Below are 19571 nucleotides of genomic sequence, written 5' to 3'. Positions count from 1 at the left end.
TTTTTTTTTTGACCGGTAAGGGGATCGCAACCCTCGGCACGGTGTCGTCTGCACCACGCTCAGCCAGTCTCTATACATAGGATCCGAACCCGCCAGCCTCAGCGCTACCAGCTGCACTCTCCCGAGTGAGCCACGGGGCCCGCCCAATTGTTGAATATTTTAAATATCACCCCCACACAGAAGCCAAGCCCAGAGGGCTCCTTTAAACCATTAAGTTTCTACCATCACACACAGCTGCAATAAAACATAGATCTCCAAAATTCTTCTCCATCATACCCAACCTGCTTCTCCAGATTCCCCCTTGGGATTCTGACCAGGTTTTCTGCTTAAGGCTCATCTTGCTCCATCCCCATTGTTTCCCTGGTTTTGATCTTTTGTTTCTCCCTTTAGTCAATTATTTTAATTCTCCTTCCAGTTTCACTAACTTCAGCTGTCCCAAGTAAAGACTTTCCTTGTCACTGGCAGTGCCCCCACCATGTCCGCCCATTCCCGAAGTATCAGACCTAAAGACAAAGTACACATAGTGTCTCACTGGTTCTATTAATCCATTAAGAAATAACTGCAAGAAAAGTTAATAGAAAACTCTAAACATATAATACCCAATTTAGCTAAAACCCAAAGCTTTCAGAAATCTTTAGGTTGAACCCCACGATGTCACTTTATACAACACAGATTTCCATTTGTTTGCATCGCCTCAAGTTCCAGCTAACTAAAAATATATAACACTCATGTTAAATAATGAATTTAAAGGACATGTATCACATTATGCCTTAGCGTATATTTATATACATTAAGACTATACCTTTTTTAATACCTCCCACCACCAACAAAAAAAGGTGTGACCACCACACAAAGAATTTGATCATAAGCAAAAGTATACTAAGCAGTGATGGCAATTAGAAATGGTGATAAGAGACTGTACTAAGTGAGTGGCCAAAAGTATAAATTAGCATAAAGCAAAAGAGATAAGGGATGGACAAAAAAATTATCATGTTAGGAAAGATGGTAGGAAATAAAACTGTGGAATTCAGGAAATAAATTTTTCTACTTCTTTTTTCATTTTCTTTCAACCAGAAAGTAAAGGTATCTTAGGTGAGATATATTATTAGTAATAATAGTCCATAATATTTTATAATGACATACTTCAAGTCCCAATTTGCAACAAGCCAGAATATCATCATATCTCTTAAAAATAGACTATCTACTCTATCCAATATTAAAAATTAGAAGATGAGTAATATCTCATTCACCATAAAATTATTAGAAAACTATTCTTCAATGTGTTTTCTGTAATATGGCTACTCATTTAAATAAACTTGTCTAAATTACTCAAAATGTATTTAGTATATGTGCTGCCGAAGCGAGCACTACTCAAAATGCATTTAAAAGTAAGCAAAGAAATTGTTAATTTTTCAGACTAGCTATGCTGTTTATAAAATCTGACACTGCAATATGCAATAGTTGGTTCAGTATCTTATGTACTGCAGCTACACCAAGCAAACTCCTATCAACTTTTTTTTTTAAAACCTATTTCACATGTACTAGAATCTGAAGCTGGGCATAGTTTGAAGAAGTTGCATTCTAGTACTGAGACTACCTTATGTTTTTATCAGATTTTTATCTCTAAACAGCCAAATTTCTTTGATAGCGTAATTTCTGAGTTACCTCCCAAAGAACTGGTGGGACATTCTGCTGGATAGATAAGTGTGTACTGTGAAATTGCAGGCTCAATATGCCCTACAACATTCTAGGCATCATTACCAGTCCCTGGAGTCCTTCTGACCTATAAATCTCCAATTCCATAATAACTCTGAGGCTTTTGGATTTTTCTAGAAATCTGAAAGAGAGCAGGCTGGATGTTTTCTCCAGCCTAAATTATCCCTAAAAGCACACGAGACCCTTAGGTGACTTGATTAATTCTGCTTTCTTGTGTTCTGATCAATGTTCTTATCTGCTTGGCTCATGTCCAGCAAAACAAGAGTCTTAGTGGAACCTCTTGCCTGAAGTATTTGGAATGCTTTGGGAATCCTGAAGCCAACTCTTCTGTTTAGGTATCCTCTAAATTAGGCTGAAGTCCAAACTAAAGTCCCTTGAGTTAAATCAGGGCCTGGAGAAAAAAGGTTCTCCATCTGTCTGGCAAAGGAAAATTTGCCTGAGTATGGAGTGCCTGAATGAAATACCAGACTATGTGGTTCCTAGTGATTCAGTGAAAGTGGCCAGACATTTGAGTGTGCCCTATGGCATGCTATTTTGATATGCCACTATTTCTTTTCAGGTCTTGGGCCTGTGCGCCTTTACTAATTTTTTTGGTTCCCATAATACCACTTCACAGCAAGCCCCCTTAATCTCTCCAACAAAGTGGAATGCCCGTATTGTCAGTCAACCCCTATTCATTAGTCTTTATTTTGCTCTGGAAAAGGAGAAAAAGAAGGGATAGTCTAAATCCCTTCTTTTTCTCCTTTTCCAGAGCAAAATAAACCATTAGCATTGGCATTGTGCCAAACGTGCCCAAATGCCAAACAGTGCTTTCTTGGAGGTTCCCATCCTCAAAGATTTAGCCTGGCATTGTGTTAAGTGCTAAAAGTGTACCCTGTATAGGGCTGGGAACTTTGGAGGTGGCAAGCAGGGGTTCACTGGGGAATCCAGAGAAGCACTCCTTGGTCCTCTATAGAAGCTATTTTTGGTGACCACTTAGGTTTAGGAACAGAAATGCTGAAATATGGCTTAAAGGGCTCTCCAGGTCACATTTCTTAACTGTTAATGCATAGTTGAGGCTGCAGCGCATCCATCAAAAGATTCCCAAACATCAGCTAAATGCTAGAATTTGATATCCTTTTTTGTCAGATGATTAAACTGATGCCAACGAGAAGAGGTCTCTTGGAAATAAAACTATACATAGTTGATACAGCCACAGAATTAAGACTGAAATCTGAATCCACCCTTTCTTTATATGATGGCATTGTTTTGTAAAGAATATTAATTTGTGTTATACAGTTTTAGAATTAGATTTAATTTAATACCAGTGTTTATTTTTAGTTTGGACTGATTCCTCTCAGTATGTCAAGTATGATTGAAATTTGCTGACAGTAATTTTTCCTAAGCAAGCAGATTTCTGTTGTTTGACTCAACTATATCAGAGTAAGTCAGATAAACATACTAAAGAAAAAACTGAACAGTGTACATTTTAAGCTTTTCTACCTAGAAGTAGCCTGCTTTTAACTCAGCCTAGAATGCCCTTTCCCATCCCCACAGCCCATTTTCTGCTTTTGGCAGTTTTCATAACCTGGTTCAAATCTCATCTCCTTTGAGAAATACTTATTAATTTTGGAATCCCTCTCCTTCTCCCAAGCTCCCTCCCACATTTGCACTGCCACAGCATATCATATTGTCTTAGCCCCAAATTTTATGATGTTTTATAGTTTAATATTTATTTGTTTGCAACCCCTCTCTAAGTTGTAAGCCCTGGGACAACACGGGCCTTTACTCTTCCTTTTCCTCCAGTGCTTTTAAATTGTAAAGAAAATTTATTTGAAAAACAATATACAAATATATAATAAACATTTTGTTTTTAGGTTGGGGAGACAAAAAAACTAACTAATAAATAAATAGTATTAAGGGCTGGCTGGTTAACTTACCTGGGAGAGCATGGTGCTGATAACACCAAGATCAAAGGTCCATACCAGCCAGCCACATAAATACATACATACATATAGCCACATATATAAATACATACATACACAAATACAATAGCATCAAATTGGTATAATGACCCATTGCAGAATCTTCAGAGTCCTGCCTACTTGAAAATAGGTATGAAAATCTGTAAACAGCTTAGCCTTTACTTTCCAAGGGTAGAGAATCAGTTAGGGCCATACAGAAATAAATCAAAAGTTAGAAATGTGAGTTTCATTCTTCGCTGCTTCTCCCACACCTTTTATATCCAATCAATCAACAAGACGTGTCAATTTTGCCTAGTAAATATCTCTGTAACCCAGCAGTAGTAATTCTCAAACTGCAGCAGGACTAAGAATCACCTGGAAGACTGCTGAGCTCCATCCCCAGAGTTTCAGATTCACTAGGTCTGAAGTGAGGCCAAAAATATCCAAGTCTAGCAAGTACCCAGGTGATACTGATACTGCTCATCCAGGGACCACACTTTGAGAACCACTGCTTTAACCCATCCCCTGCTCTATTGTCCATGCTTGTACCAGGGCTCACAATTTCTACAAAAGGAAAAGAGACCCTGAGTTGTGACATAAGATGACTCAAATGAAGCACGGGAATAGCTAGATTTGGTCCTGTCTTAAAGGTTTCCACTGGTGGACAGTGGCTGTCTGAGGCTTTGAAATGATTGTTAACACACAGTAATGAGTCCTAAAGCATTCTGGAGTGGTCCAGAGGGCCTCTAAATACAAACCAGCAGATGAGGTCATGGTAATGCACCGACTCAGAAATAAAGAAGAAGGGAATGAAAGCTATAATCACTGTCAAAGGGGTGTTTTCTGTAGACAAGTGAATGGAGCTATTGTACACAAACTCAGTGGTTGCCAAGCATGTGGCCCAATTATTTTGCCTGTATGAGCATGGCACAGAAGGATCTCTTTAGAGAACTTGATTCACATAAGTTTGTGTTTAGTCTGACAGTAGCAGGCAAAAGCCTGGAGAATTTGAAAATAAGTGTCTTAACAAGTTCTTGCCTTCCAAATCTAGACTATGATACAAGGAAGTTGGTAAGATTGCAAAAGTAAAACACAATTCTTAGAAATAATACAGCAATTGGAACTGGTAAAAGACCAATACAGGGTCCCATCTTAGTCAAAATAATGACAACAATAATGAGGATCATATGATGGCCTTAGGAGGCAAGAGGTCCATAATTTAGAGTTTAGCCTCCCAGAGAAACTGGAGATTGGAAGTATATATACTTAGACCCTCTGCTCTCCCTAGTCTATTTTTGGCTCAACCTATATTAAAAGTGTTTGTAAAAGTCCAAAGAGTTGTATTGGTCACCAGGGTCTAGGGTCTTTAGGAACAGAAGATGTGCTTCAATTGCCAGGATGGACATATGATTGTGTGTATTTTTCTCTCTTAGGAGAAACATCATTCATTGTGCAACATGAGAATATAGAGGCTTTAGTACCCTTCAAATTTCTCAGCTGCTAGACAGGAAAAATAAGTTCTATTGGTGTACAGTCGAGCTAGGCACCTATAATTAACAATCATTTACTGCATGTTATAAAATGGTAGAAGAGAAGAGATCGAATGTCTTCATCACAAAGAAATGATTACGTTTTGTAATGATGAATATGCTAATTACCCTGATTTAATCATCACACATTTGTATACATGTATTGAAATATAACTCTGTACCCCACAAATATGTATAATCAATATACTTCAATATAAAATTTAAAAATAAAGAAAAAAATTCTCAGCTGCACAAGAAAACCATTCGGGTAGTTGGCCTGAGCCCCCAAAGTTATCAAGGCCAGAAAAGAGACAGGCAACAACTGCCAACTGACCTCCAGGGGAGTAGCACCCTCTTGCCTGAGCACCACATAGGTAAATAACAGAAGCTATTACGTTGCTGCCAATCCTCCACAATATTCACATTTGTCTTACAAGCCCTCGCTAGGCACACCTAAAGGGAAAGCAATTCAAAGGACGCTGCTCCATGAAACAGGGTCTGCAGAGTCAGACAGAATATTATAGAATAAGAGGCTATCAAAAATGAATTCAGCCTAAAACAAGACAACTAGAAACAGGTTGGGAAGCATGGTTCACTTCCTGTTTGGGCAAGAGGTTAGAAAACAATGCTGTGAGGAAGACTGCATCCCATTTTTAAAAATATTGACTTAGGAGAAAGGAGTGAAGGGGGTTTTTGTGGCTATGATGATCCCTATGCTCAAAATCCTAATTCTGGCAGACCTCTAATGCTCCATATGCACTGCACTACACAGAATTCATTTCATCTAAGCCCTCTAAACCTGCAGAGATGGGGGAAAAAACCGAAAGGCTTGAAATCCAAAAAATCATAGGAGCTACATAGACTGGGGCTCCACTAATTCAAAATTGCAGAAAGTTGTCAGAGACCTCAAAGGCTCCACAAATACCACATTTACATACAGTACTTCTCATCAGGGAGAGTGGTGGCAGAACAAAATGGTTCAGAATGGGATGGGTTGAAACTATAAAAAGTTTTATACAGTTGTTAGAAAATGGTGTTTTCATTTCAAGATGGCGGCGGCTGCGGCGGCTGGCGCGGAGTAGCTGAGGTGGAAAAGGTGGCCACTGGGCCTCAGGCAGCCGGGAAACTTGTGGACCTTCCTCTGGCCATCTCTTAAGGGAGGACTGCTGCTGCTGGCCGGTCGTGGGGGCTCAACGCCACTTTGCCCCCGGCAGGAGAGGCTGCCTCATTTACAGGCAACAGCTTTGAAGTGTGGAGCAGGAAAAGAACTGATTCTTAGCTGCAAAAGCGAGTCTTGAAACAGGGAACGCGGCGCCAGGGCTGCTGTGGATGCAGCCAGGATCCCGGAGGCTGGGGCCGCACTGAAGGCGGCCAGCTGCCCTATCCAGGATTCGAGGTTTCAGGCCGGCATTAAAGAAGACTCCTGGGAGCGCCCGAGCGGCGCCGCGACTGAACAGCCCGAGGCGGCAGCGCCGAGAACACGGAAGGCAACAAACCAGAGACAGAGCGAGCGCCCGACCTGGCACAGCACTGTGAGTGATCCCTGGCAAAGCTCTGTTCGGGGGGTGGATGCCTACGCGGCTCCCCGCCTGCACCACCAGGCCACTCATTGCCCCGGTGCTGCCTCCATTTTCCCAGGTGCGGGCAGCTCCGCCCTGCTCGGCCATCACTGAGCCCTCCCACTTGCTTGGCCTGGCGCGGGGCTTTCCGGACCCTGCGGGCCGACCTCCTCTCCCACTCCCTCCACGGTTCTCTGGCAGGGCTGGGGGTGTGGGGCGTCCCGACCAGTTTTGGGAGGGCTAGGAAGTACGGGCGGGCCGACTGTCACTCCACCACACCCTGGACTCCGGCCCCGGTAAACTTCCTGTTACTGGGAGGCAGATACCATCTCTGCAACCACCAGTTTGGAAAAAAGCCTAACGAATTTCTGGTTGGGAATAGTGTGGTAGGAGAGTTCCCAGGTCTGCTTGAACCTGCCGGAGAGCAGGCTGCAGGCGGGCACTAGATTCGGTTTATACCGGGGGGATACAAAGGTGAACAAGACCCGAGAAAGATCTACACAGTGCTACAAAGGCACCCAGAGAGACTGGTCGTCTGTGCCTAGCAGAAACCTGGTAGACTTCCTGGGCGAGGCGGTGCTGAGCAGGGTCTTGAAGGCCCAGCTGATAGATGAGGGGTGCAGAAGACACGCCCCAACCCAGCACAGTGTGCACAGAGGGGGGAGACGTGCGGCCAGGGAGGCGGAGACTCGACAGAAACCACACACCCGGTGGGGTCGCCACTGCACGATCTAACAGCCTGGGCCAGAGCACACTGAACGGGGAGAAGTCCTGTACAGAAAGTGAAAGCTCAACAGAGATCACACACCCTGTGGTACGTGATCCACCAGCCCAGCAGAGTACAAGCTGACCAGAAAAGTGGATCCCCGGAGAAACCCAAGACCCGAGGCAACCACACACACAAGACACTAGAGGCCAACTGAGCAGTCACGGCGGGAGCCATACCAAATTGGCAACCACACCAACATCCTAGTTAGTCATTAGTCTTAAACCGGTGGACTGTGAAACCCCCTGCCACAATGAATAAACACCAAAAAAAAGACACCAGAAATACAAAAAATCAAGAAAGTACACCACCAAAAGTTAATAAATCTCATACTCTAGATCCTATAGAACAAGAAGCCCTTGAAATAACTGATAAGGAATTTCGAGTGATAATTCTAAGGAAACTGAATGAGATACAAGAAAACTCAGCTAGACATCATGATGAAATGAGGAAAAGTATACAGGATCTGAAAGAGGAAATATACAAGGAAATCAATGTCCTGAAAAAAAATGTAGCAGAACTTGCTGAACTGAAGAAGTTATTCAGCGAAATAAAAAACACAACGGAGAGTTTAACCAGCAGGCTTGTCGAAGTTGAAGAGAGAACCTCTGAACTTGAAGATGGGCTGTTTGAAATAACACAAGCAGACAAAAAGAAAGAAAAAAGAATCAAGGACATGGAAGAAAATCTGAGAGAGATATCAGACAACCTCAAGCGCTCAAATATCCGAGTCATGGGTATTCCAGAAGGGGAGGAAAATGGAGATTCCATTGAAAACATATTCAACAAAATAGTGGCAGAAAACTTCCCAGGTATAGGAAAAATCACAGACCTTCAGATCCAGGAAGCTCAACGATCTCCAAACGTATTCAACCCAAAAAGGCCTTCTCCAAGACATGTCATAGTCAAATTGGCAAAACTCAGAGACAAAGAGAGAATCTTAAAAGCTGCAAGAGAGAAGCGTCAAATCACCTATAAGGGAGCCCCAATCAGGTTAACATCAGACTTCTCATCACAAACCCTAAAAGCTAGAAAGGAATGGGATGATATTTTCAAAATACTAAAAGACAAAGATTGCCAGCCAAGAATACTCTACCCTGCAAGGCTATCCTTCCGAAATGAGGGGCAAATAGTATATTTCTCAGACAAACAAAAACTGCGGGAGTTCACTACCACAAGACCACCCTTACAAGAAATCCTCAAGGGAGTACTGGGTTTGGTTCCTGAAAAATAACTACCACTGCCATAAAAACCTAAGAAAAATCTAAACCCGCTAGTACAATAAAAATGGCATTCATGAAGAGAAAACAAGCTAACAAAAACACTATCTACAATCTAAGGAACCAACAAACAAAGAAACCAAACAGTAAATCAGAAAGCAAGGAACAAAAGACACCTAAGACAACCAAACAACCAATAAAATGCTAAGAATAAATCAACACCTTTCAATAACAACTCTTAATGTTAAAGGCTTAAATTCCCCAATTAAAAGACACAGACTGGCTGACTGGATCAAAAAGCAGGACCCAACTATATGCTGCCTACAAGAGACCCACCTCACCCATAAAGATTCACACAGACTAAGAGTAAAAGGATGGAAAAAGATTTACCATGCAAACAGAAAAGAAAAACGAGCTGGAGTGGCTATTCTTATATCTGACAAAATAGACTTTAAACTAAAAACCATAAAAAGAGACAATGAGGGACACTACTTAATGATAAAAGGACTGATCCATCAAGAAGACATAACAATCATAAATATGTACGCACCCAATGTTGGAGCAGCCAGATTTATAAAACAAACTCTATTACACCTAAAGAAGGAAATAGACACTAATACCATAATAGCAGGGGACCTGAACACTCCACTGTCAATATTAGACAGATCATCTAGGCAAAGAATCAGTAGAGAAACACAAGATCTAAACAAGACTCTAGACCAATTGGAATTGGCAGATATCTACAGAACATTCCACCCAACAACCTCAGAATATTCATTCTTCTCATCAGCACATGGATCATTCTCCAAGATAGATCACATATTAGGTCACAAATCAAGACTCAATAAATTCAAAAAAATTGGAATTATCCCATGTATCTTCTCAGACCACAATGGATTAAAACTAGAAATTAATAACAAACAAAACTCTGGAAACTATACAAACACATGGAAATTAAACAGCATTCTACTTAATGACATATGGGTCCAAGAAGAAATCAAGCAGGAAATCAAAAAGTTTATTGAAACTAATGAAAACAATGATACATCATACCAAAACCTGTGGGATACTGCAAAAGCAGTATTGAGGGGAAAATTCATTGCATTAAATGCTCACTTCAGAAGAATGGAAAGATGGCAAGTGAACAACCTAACACTTCACCTTAAAGAACTAGAAAAACAAGAACAATCCAATCCTAAAGTTAGCAGACGGAAAGAAATCATTAAGATCAGAGCAGAACTGAATGAAATTGAAAACCAAAAAACAATTCAAAAAATCAACGAATCAAAAAGTTGGTTTTTTGAAAAGATAAATAAAATTGACAAACCATTAGCATGGCTAACAAAAAAAAGAAGAGAGAAGACTCAAATAACAAAAATTAGAAATGAAAAAGGCGATATTACAACTGATTCATCTGAAATACAAGCAATCATTCGAGACTACTATAAACAACTATACGCCAACAAATTTGAAAATCTGGAGGAAATGGATAAATTTCTGGACACACACAAGCTCCCAAAACTGAACCGTGAAGACGTAGAAAATTTGAACAGACCAATAACAATAAAGGAGATTGAAGCTGTTATCAGAAGGCTCCCAACAAAGAAAAGCCCAGGACCAGATGGATTCACAGCAGAATTTTACCAAACATTCAAAGAGGAATTGACACCGATTCTTTACAAACTATTCCAAAAGATTGAAACGGACGCAAATCTCCCAAACTCATTCTATGAAGCAAACATCATCCTGATACCAAAACCAGGTAAAGATATAACCAAAAAAGAAAACTACAGGCCGATATCCTTGATGAATATAGATGCAAAAATCCTCACTAAAATACTAGCAAACAGAATACAGCAACACATACAAAAAATTATTCATCACGATCAAGTGGGATTCATCCCAGGGATGCAAGGTTGGTTCAACATACGCAAATCAATAAATGTGATACACCATATTAATAAACTCAAACACAAGGACCATATGATCATCTCTATAGATGCTGAAAAAGCATTTGATAAAGTTCAGCACTCATTCATGACAAAGACCCTCTATAAGTTAGGTATAGAGGGAAAGTATCTCAACATAATTAAAGCTATATATGCCAAACCCACTGCCAATATCATCCTGAATGGGGAAAAGCTGAAAGCTTTTCCTTTAAGAACAGGCACTAGACAAGGATGCCCACTCTCACCACTCCTATTCAACATAGTGTTGGAAGTACTAGCCAGAGCAATCAGAGAAGAGAAGGAAATAAAGGGCATCCAGATTGGAAAAGATGAAGTCAAACTGTCCCTGTTTGCAGATGACATGATCCTATATATCGAACAGCCTAAAACCTCTACAAAAAAACTGTTGGAATTGATAAATGATTTCAGCACAGTAGCAGGATACAAAATCAACACACAAAAATCAGTAGCATTTCTTTTCTCCAATAGTGAACATGCAGAAGGAGAAATCAAGAAAGCTTGCCCATTTACAATAGCCACCAAAAAAATAAAATACTTAGGAATTGAGTTAACCAAGGAGGTGAAAAATCTCTATAATGAGAACTACAAACCACTGCTGAGAGAAATTAGAGAGGATACAAGAAGATGGAAAGATATCCCATGCTCTTGGATTGGAAGAATCAACATAGTGAAAATGTCCATACTACCCAAAGTGATATACAAATTCAATGCAATCCCCATCAAAATTCCAAAGACATTTTTCTCAGAAATGGAAAAAACTATTCAGACATTTATATGGAACAATAAAAGACCACGAATAGCCAAAGCAATGCTCAGCAAAAAAAATAAAGCTGGAGGCATAACACTACCTGACTTTAAGCTATACTACAAAGCTATAATAACCAAAACAGTATGGTACTGGCATAAAAACAGACACACTGACCAATGGAATAGAATAGAGAATCCAGAAATCAACCCTCACACTTACTGCCATCTGATCTTTGATAAAGGCACCAAGCCTATTCACTGGGGAAGGGACTGCCTCTTTAGCAAGTGGTGCTGGGATAACTGGATATCGTTATGCAGGAGAATGAAACTAGATCCATACCTCTCACCATATACTAAAATCAACTCAAAATGGATTAAGGATTTAAATATACACCCTGAGACAATAAAACTTCTTAAAGAAAACATAGGGGAAACACTTCAGGAAATAGGACTGGGCACAGACTTCATGAATACGACCCCAAAAGCACGGGCAACCAAAGGAAAAATAAACAAATGGGATTATATCAAACTAAAAAGCTTCTGCACAGCAAAAGAAACAATTAAAAGAGTTAAAAGACAACCAACAGAGTGGGAGAAAATATTTGCAAAATATACATCTGACAAAGGATTAATAACCAGAATATATAAGGAACTCAAACAACTTTACAAGAAGAAAACAAGCAACCCAATTAAAAAATGGGCAAAAGAGCTAAGTAGGCATTTCTCTAAGGAAGATATCCAAATGGCCAACAGACATATGAAAAAATGCTCAACATCACTCAGCATCCGGGAAATGCAAATCAAAACCACATTGAGATACCATCTAACCCCAGTTAGGATGGCTAAAATCCAAAAGACTATGAACGATAAATGCTGGCGAGGCTGCGGAGAAAAAGGAACTCTCATACATTGTTGGTGGGACTGCAAAATGGTGCAGCCTCTATGGAAAATGGTATGGAGGTTCCTTAAACAATTGCAAATAGATCTACCATACGACCCAGCCATCCCATTGTTGGGAATATACCCAGAGGAATGGAAATCATCAAGTCGAAGGTATACCTGTTCCCCAATGTTCATCGCAGCACTCTTTACAATAGCCAAGAGTTGGAACCAGCCCAAATGCCCATCATCAGATGAGTGGATACGGAAAATGTGGTACATCTACACAATGGAATACTACTCAGCTATAAAAACGAATGAAATACTGCCATTTGCAACAACATGGATGGACCTCGAGAGAATTATATTAAGTGAAACAAGTCAGGCACAGAAAGAGAAATACCACATGTTCTCACTTATTGGTGGGAGCTAAAAATTAATATATAAATTCACACACACACATACACACATACACACACAAACGGGGGGGGGTAAGAAGATATAACAACCACAATTATTTGAAGTTGATACAACAAACAAACAGAAAGGACATGGTTGGGGGGGAGGGGGGGAGGGAGAAGGGAGGGAGGTTTTGGTGATGGGGAGCATTAATCAGCTACAATGTATATCGACAAAATAAAATTAAAAAAAAAAAATAAAAAAAATAAAAAAAAAATAAAAATAAAAATAAAAAAAAAAAATAAACACTTCTCTGCTATTTCGGGAAAAAAAAAAAAAATAAATAAAAAAATAAAAATAAAAAATAAAAAATAAAAAAAGAAAATGGTGTTTTCAGGCTTAAGAAATTTTAAAGTGGTGAAGTTAAAATGCCAGTCATGTAGCACAAACAAATCAGGACAAATATTTACTAAAGTATAACTATGTAAAGCACTGAATTGGGTGCCATAATTCCTAGAGTTTATGATTTATAGCTTTCTCTTACTCTCTCCTTTATAAATTCTCAAGTATAATCTACCATAAAAATAAGGTTCTTAAAATAACCAAAAATATTTTAATATAGAATTATTATATCATTGAGAAATCTCTTCTAAAACTAATGCCTTGTTTCCTCTTGTTTTGGTTATACATTTTCATATCTATACATAAACCACTGCAAATTTATAACAAAAATGATTATTTTTTTGTCTTCAGGTTGTGGTTGTCTGATTTTATTTTGCCAAACTTTTTCTTTAAGTGTGGTAGTAATGATAGCACAGACATGATAAATGAGTCTCTGGGCAATGCAACAAACAGAGGACTCATAAACCATATACTTTTTATTATTATTATTATTATTATCACTACGTTGAATTGCCTCATCTAGCATATTCATTCCAAGCATTTAATAGAATGCAAATTCATAAAAATACCCATGAGTAAAAATCTGCTGTGGTGAATGCTTCTGGATTTCTCTTGCATGCCACTGACACTTCCTTACACAGAACTGTTTCAAAAAGGAAAAGAATGAGAGCACAATTGCATATCTAGAATTTACCTTCCGTACTAAAAAGGTTTATTTGCATTTGTTTTATACAATAAATAATACAGGAATTAAGAAACAGAATATAAATGCTTTTAGGATTCTAGAAGGCTAATTTGGAACTGTCTTAGTTTCGAGAATTATTTAGAGTCTAACTGACTTAATATTGTAAAAGAGATTCTGAGACAGCATAATTACCTGTTAAAATAAAATTTTTTAACAAAATCAATATTCATGAAAATACAACAGCTTTGTGTTTTTCTCTGTGAATATAATTATCCTAATTCCCTAACAACATCCCTTTTGCATTAATGAAACCAAGGATTCCACTTACCAAGGATGAAGCAGAGTTCTTAGAAAAGACAAATCACAGTCCAGGCAATAAATGCCCCAAAGCCAAAGACTTGGTAAGACAGAAGGGAATTTAAACGTGAACTTTTGAATTTTAAAGAAGAATTCTAATAAAGAACTAAGTTATCAGCACCGCACTCTACCGAGTGAAATACTGCCATTTGCAACAACATGGATGGACCTTGAGAGAATTATATTAAGTGAAACAAGTCAGGCACAGAAAGAGAAATACCACATGTTCTCACTTATTGGTAGGAGCTAAAAATTAATATATAAATTCACACACACACACACACACACACACACACACACACACAAAACCGGGGGGGGGGGGGAAGATATAACAACCACAATTACTTGAAGTTGATACGACAAGCAAACAGAAAGGACATTGTTGGGAGGGAGGGGGGGAGGGAGAAGGGAGGGAGGTTTTGGTGATGGGGAGCAATAATCAGCCACAATGTATATCGACAAAATAAAATTTTTAAAAAAATAAATAAATAAAATAAAAAAAAAAATAAATAAAAAATTAAAATTAAAAAATTTTTTTAAAAAAAGAACTAAGTTATCCCGGTCTGGGATTTTACAATTTCATTGAGACTAATCAGAAACCATTTTAAGGGGACTTAAGGCTTAAGCTGACATATTTTCCTTAAAAAAAGTAAAACAGTTCCCAATTCTACTTTTGATTGATTTGAATAGAATAAGGCACAATGTATATCAGTCTGTTTAAATGTCCCTTATTATTTGTAATGATATTTCCAAATCATTTTTTTTACTATGAAATAAGTATAAATATTCCCATTTTATAGATGAGGAAATTAAGGCACAGAGAGGTGAAGTGATTTGGGGAGTTAGAATGAAGAAAGAAAACAAAGATGGGATTAAGAGACAAGAAGACCAGGATTTAAGCTGGCCAGTTAGCTCAGCTGGTTAGAGCACTGCTGTGAAACACCAAGGTCAAGGGTTCAGATCCCTGTACCAGCCAACTCTGTACCAGCCAGCTGCCAAAAAAAAAAAAAAAAGAAAGGAAAAGAAGACCAGGGTTTAAATATGGTATGGCCACCTACTAACTTTGAGCAAGTTCCTTTGGCCTCCTGTGCCTGTTCTTTCATCTGTAAAATAGGGACAATACCACTTATCTCTCAAATGGTTGATATACGGTATAAGCAAAGCACCTAATAGAATTCCAAGTACATAGGTAGCCATTCAACAAACACTGGCTCTCCCACCAATCCATAATTCCATTTTCCATATTCCATTATACCTGGCATAATGGATATATAATCAATCCATAATGCTGTTATGAGGTAAATGAGATAATAATGCATGTAGAGTGCCTGTCAAGCACACAGCTCAATACGTTAATCTTTCCCTCCCTCCCTCCCTAACCCTACCCCACAGTTACTAAGTGGTTGAGCCACAACCAAATCCAAATATTCGTTCCACTATAGAACTGCCACTGCACACACACTTTATTTATGGTAGTATCTTATTTAACTACAAAAACTAATTTAACCTAGCTGCCTAATCAGTTATTTTAATGTGTCCCCAGTAAAATCAAATTCATTTCTAGGGTAGCTTTATCTTCCAGTAATCACCAAAAAATGATTAATATTTACGACTTGAAAATATGTATTTTTTCAATACATATTTTTACTGGAAATTCTGCAGTATATATATTGTTAACAATTTGTAAACTATTATAACCTGAAAGATGGTTAAACATATATTCCTTAGGATAGTACATACCTAAGCATCTAAATTACTCCATTCAGTATGCTGAGTTCAAAGACATTAGGTAGTCTTTTCATTTTTCCTATTTTCTCCCAAATAAAATAATAAAGTGAGGTGGTAAATGTGCTAAATAAATACAGATATGCATAAATGAAACAGGTAAGTGAAAAATATGGACCAGATCTGCATTTATGAGGCAATGACCTTCAAATCTGGCAAGGAGCTGTTAACAAGGTTCTTCACAGGGGAGCAATTATACTACAACTTTTCTATCTATACTTTCATTTCTCATGGTCTACAAATATATTTGCATATCAGAAAGACTGAAAGAATAGTCTGGTAACTGTAGCAACCTTCACTGAGAAAATATAAGGCATTTTCATTACCTTAATAATCACATCCTAAATGCCAGAACAGTATAACTGCTGCATTATGAAAGCCTAGACCAATAATTTGACAGAATTTCCAACAACTGAAATTTACCAAATGTGGCTATCGTGACTCCAACCCAGTGATACATTTCTGATTCTGTAATATCCTGTCTCTGATTATGTCAAGAAGCACTAAAATCTTTCTAAAATAGTCACCTTATTTAAAAAAAAATATGGCATACAACTCTTTAAGGAAAAGGAGTTCAAATTATTACCCAAAAAATTAAAAATATGCAGTACTGCAATACTTAAAATGTTAGGAATATTGCTTAACCTAGTAAGGAGTTCACCAGTCCTTTCCATACTGATTCAAAAGACCCTGTTTCTGGTATTTAACAAAAGCACGTGCACACACATACATACATACATACATACATACATACATACATACATACATACATACACACACACACACAACAGAAATGTACAAAGGGAAAAGTTGCTAAGACAAGCTCAATCTCTAAATGTTCAAAAATGCTATATGAAAAAATATTAATTTTATATGATAATTTTTTTTTAACATTTCTTCACATAGGATAAAAACAAAAGCAATTCATAATAGTGGTGCCAAAGAATAACATTACATATACTTTAGAATCCTGTGTTTTTTAGATTTCATGCAAGAATCACAATGCACAATCATTAACACGTCTAGACAGTGGACAGTTACTACAGTGTGACCATATTACACCAAGCTTATTTTTTTTAAGTGGCCTAAATTTTTTATAACATATTGAATTGTAATAATGTAAAATAAGAGCAGTGGGAAAATAAACACAACCATAGGAGGACATAACAAGAATAAATCCATTAAGTCCACAAGTCCTGCTTAACTTAAAAATATTCTTTTTCTCAACAGTAATAAAAAAACTACCCACAATTATAATACGAATCAAGCTCAAAGTTTCTACTACCTGGGAAAAATAATTAGTTGTCTTATTGTGATACCTTAAAACCACAAGGTTATCAATCATTTCTAGAGGAGTGGTGATGTGAATTGTGTTTCATTTGTACTCTACACCCTGGCACAAGTTAATGACCTGCTCCAGAAATTTTATTTCATCACATACCCCAAAAGTATTCTTAGGACTCATGAAGTCTAAATCTCACTTGATATGCTATTGGTTAAATGCTTTAAATTTTAAAATAAAAGGACAAAGACTTTAAAGCTCCTGACAAGGTACTCAAATGGCGAAGGTGTCAACTCAATGTTTTCTCCTCCCCCACCAAAACAAAAAACAAAAAAACTATACATGGCACAATGATAATACAATAGACACAAAAAGTAGCATGCCACTCATTCAGTAAGGAAATAATACACAGCATCTTTCTATCATATTAAAACACAAAAATCCTTTCACTTGATGTTTAGCATCTTTTTGACTGCTTAATCTGTATTTAAGTGGCCTTAAAAAGAGATTTTGTGCTCTTTCTTTACCCACATGGATCTTTGGCAGCAGTCAGCACTTATGTCAGAGCTGGTTTGGGGGGTAGGAAGAAACGGGAAAGTGGAGAGAAGGCTGAACTGAGCACGGAGTCAGCAGAGCAGCTATTCTCATACCCTACCCAGAGTCTTTCTCACACACCGCTATTCTCCGCTATTGAGCTTTGTCAGCAGAAATAAATAAATAAGGATGGAGGCGGGGGTGACGGGGAGACAGAGAGTAGGACCCGAGCCGACAATTTTTGTCTATCACATGAGCCCAGAAGCCTCCTCTGGTTTCTTGCTGCAAAGGCAAGGGATCAGGTGAGACCCCTCCGGGTCCAACTCAATTTGCTTCTCCACAAAGAGCAGTTTTCCGGCGGTGAGCGCTGGATCTTCCCGGCCGATGAACTAAACCGAGAGCATCATCAATGTTTTCCATCTTTGACTTTGTAAAGGAGCAGAGAGGGCTGTGACTGCATTCCTGGGAAAGAGGACTACTCCCGACGTACCACACAGCAGTAGTGAAGGAACATAAGCAAGGGGCTGTAAAGAAATCCCTTCAAAAAGACCAGGTTCTGAAAGAAATGCTGTGCAGCATTATTGTATTGTTGGCGTTTTTTATGCCACCGTTTTTTTCTGGCTACCGCCAACCCCTAAATCACTGGGACTTGTTGCTAAATCTTTACCTCACGCCCCCCAAAACTGCCCAACACAATAAGCTTTGGGGATTTAAAGGCGGGAGGGGGGCCTAAATCTTTAAGCCCAGAGGGCTGGACCCCCTTCAATAGGCCACTCTGCATGGTCTGCGCCTTCAGTTGTCCCTTCTGAGAGCTCTGACTCACAAATGCTGAGGGGGAAATTATGACATAAACCATTATCCCTCCAATCAAAGAGAGATAAGAAAAGCCGATCAGCCGTCCTTGCCCGGCCGTAGAGCCAAAGACTGCACCCCCACCCCCACCCCCCCGACGGGACGGTCTGGGTAGCAATGTCCCGCCTTGCCCGCCTCCCTCTGGACGCCCGCGGAAGGTGCTCCCCATCCGGGCGGGCTCGAGGAGCCAGGACGGAGCGCCCTCACCCCGGGAGAGGGCCAGGGAGGAATTGGGGGTCTCGGACGAGGGGACATGTCCCGCGGTGGCGCTGAGTGCGCGGTGCCCAGACCCCGGCAGGGGCTCCGGCGAAGGCGCCCTGCACCGGGGCGGTCCATCGCAGCCGGAGACAGACAAAGCGCGGCGCTGGGGCGGAGGCAAGCCCCGGGCGACAGCCGCCGGCCAAGTTGGCCCGACTCGGAGAACTGGGGGGTCCCGCGGGTGGGGCGGCGCGGTGCTGACCTGGATGGTGCAGGTGTACTCGCTGTCGTCTAGCAGCCGCACGGTGCAGCTATACTCGCGCTCCAGGCTCCTGCTGCTGCCGCTCATCAACCTGCTCAGCATCTTCCCGCCCGCTCGCCCGCCCCCGGGAGCGACGCGGCTGCGCTGCGGACCCCAGACCAGGCGCTCCTCAGCCCGGCAGCTCCGCGCCGGCTCCAGGCACCTGCAACATCACCCCGGCCCCGTCGCCGCCTCTGCCTCCTGCTGGCCCCGCTCCTCCTCCTTCTCCTCCTCTTTCTCCTCAGCCTCCACCTCCTCCCCCCAGCCCCTACCGAGCACCCAGCTCGCTCTCCTCGGCGCCCCACTGCCGGTGCCCAGCTCGTGGGGCGGGGCCTCAGCGGAGGGAGCCAATGGTGGTCAGCGCGGCGGAACCGAGTGGCAGACGGAAGAACCAATCGAGATAAGGCACTGGGATGATGGGCTGGCTGCGGAAGCAATCGCAGGAAA

General features: G+C 40.1%; 1 protein-coding gene across 3 annotated transcripts in view; it reads right to left on the bottom strand.

Moving 5' to 3' along the window:
- FRMD5 (FERM domain containing 5) overlaps window positions 1-19187 on the bottom strand; it is a 348443-nt gene extending 329256 nt beyond the window's left edge. For all 3 annotated transcript variants that reach the window (XM_063090981.1, XM_063090980.1, XM_063090982.1), the window contains exon 1: window positions 19086-19187. In XM_063090981.1, coding sequence (XP_062947051.1) covers window positions 19086-19187 — 102 coding nt within the window. The remainder of the gene's footprint in view (window positions 1-19085) is intronic.
- Between the last annotated feature and the right edge of the window lie 384 nt (window positions 19188-19571).

The sequence above is a fragment of the Cynocephalus volans genome, chromosome 3 (genome assembly GCF_027409185.1).
Source record: "Cynocephalus volans isolate mCynVol1 chromosome 3, mCynVol1.pri, whole genome shotgun sequence".
Classification (NCBI taxonomy): domain Eukaryota; kingdom Metazoa; phylum Chordata; class Mammalia; order Dermoptera; family Cynocephalidae; genus Cynocephalus; species Cynocephalus volans.
The sequence above is the reverse complement of the archived record's forward strand: the minus strand, read 5'-3'. Positions and strand labels throughout refer to the sequence as shown.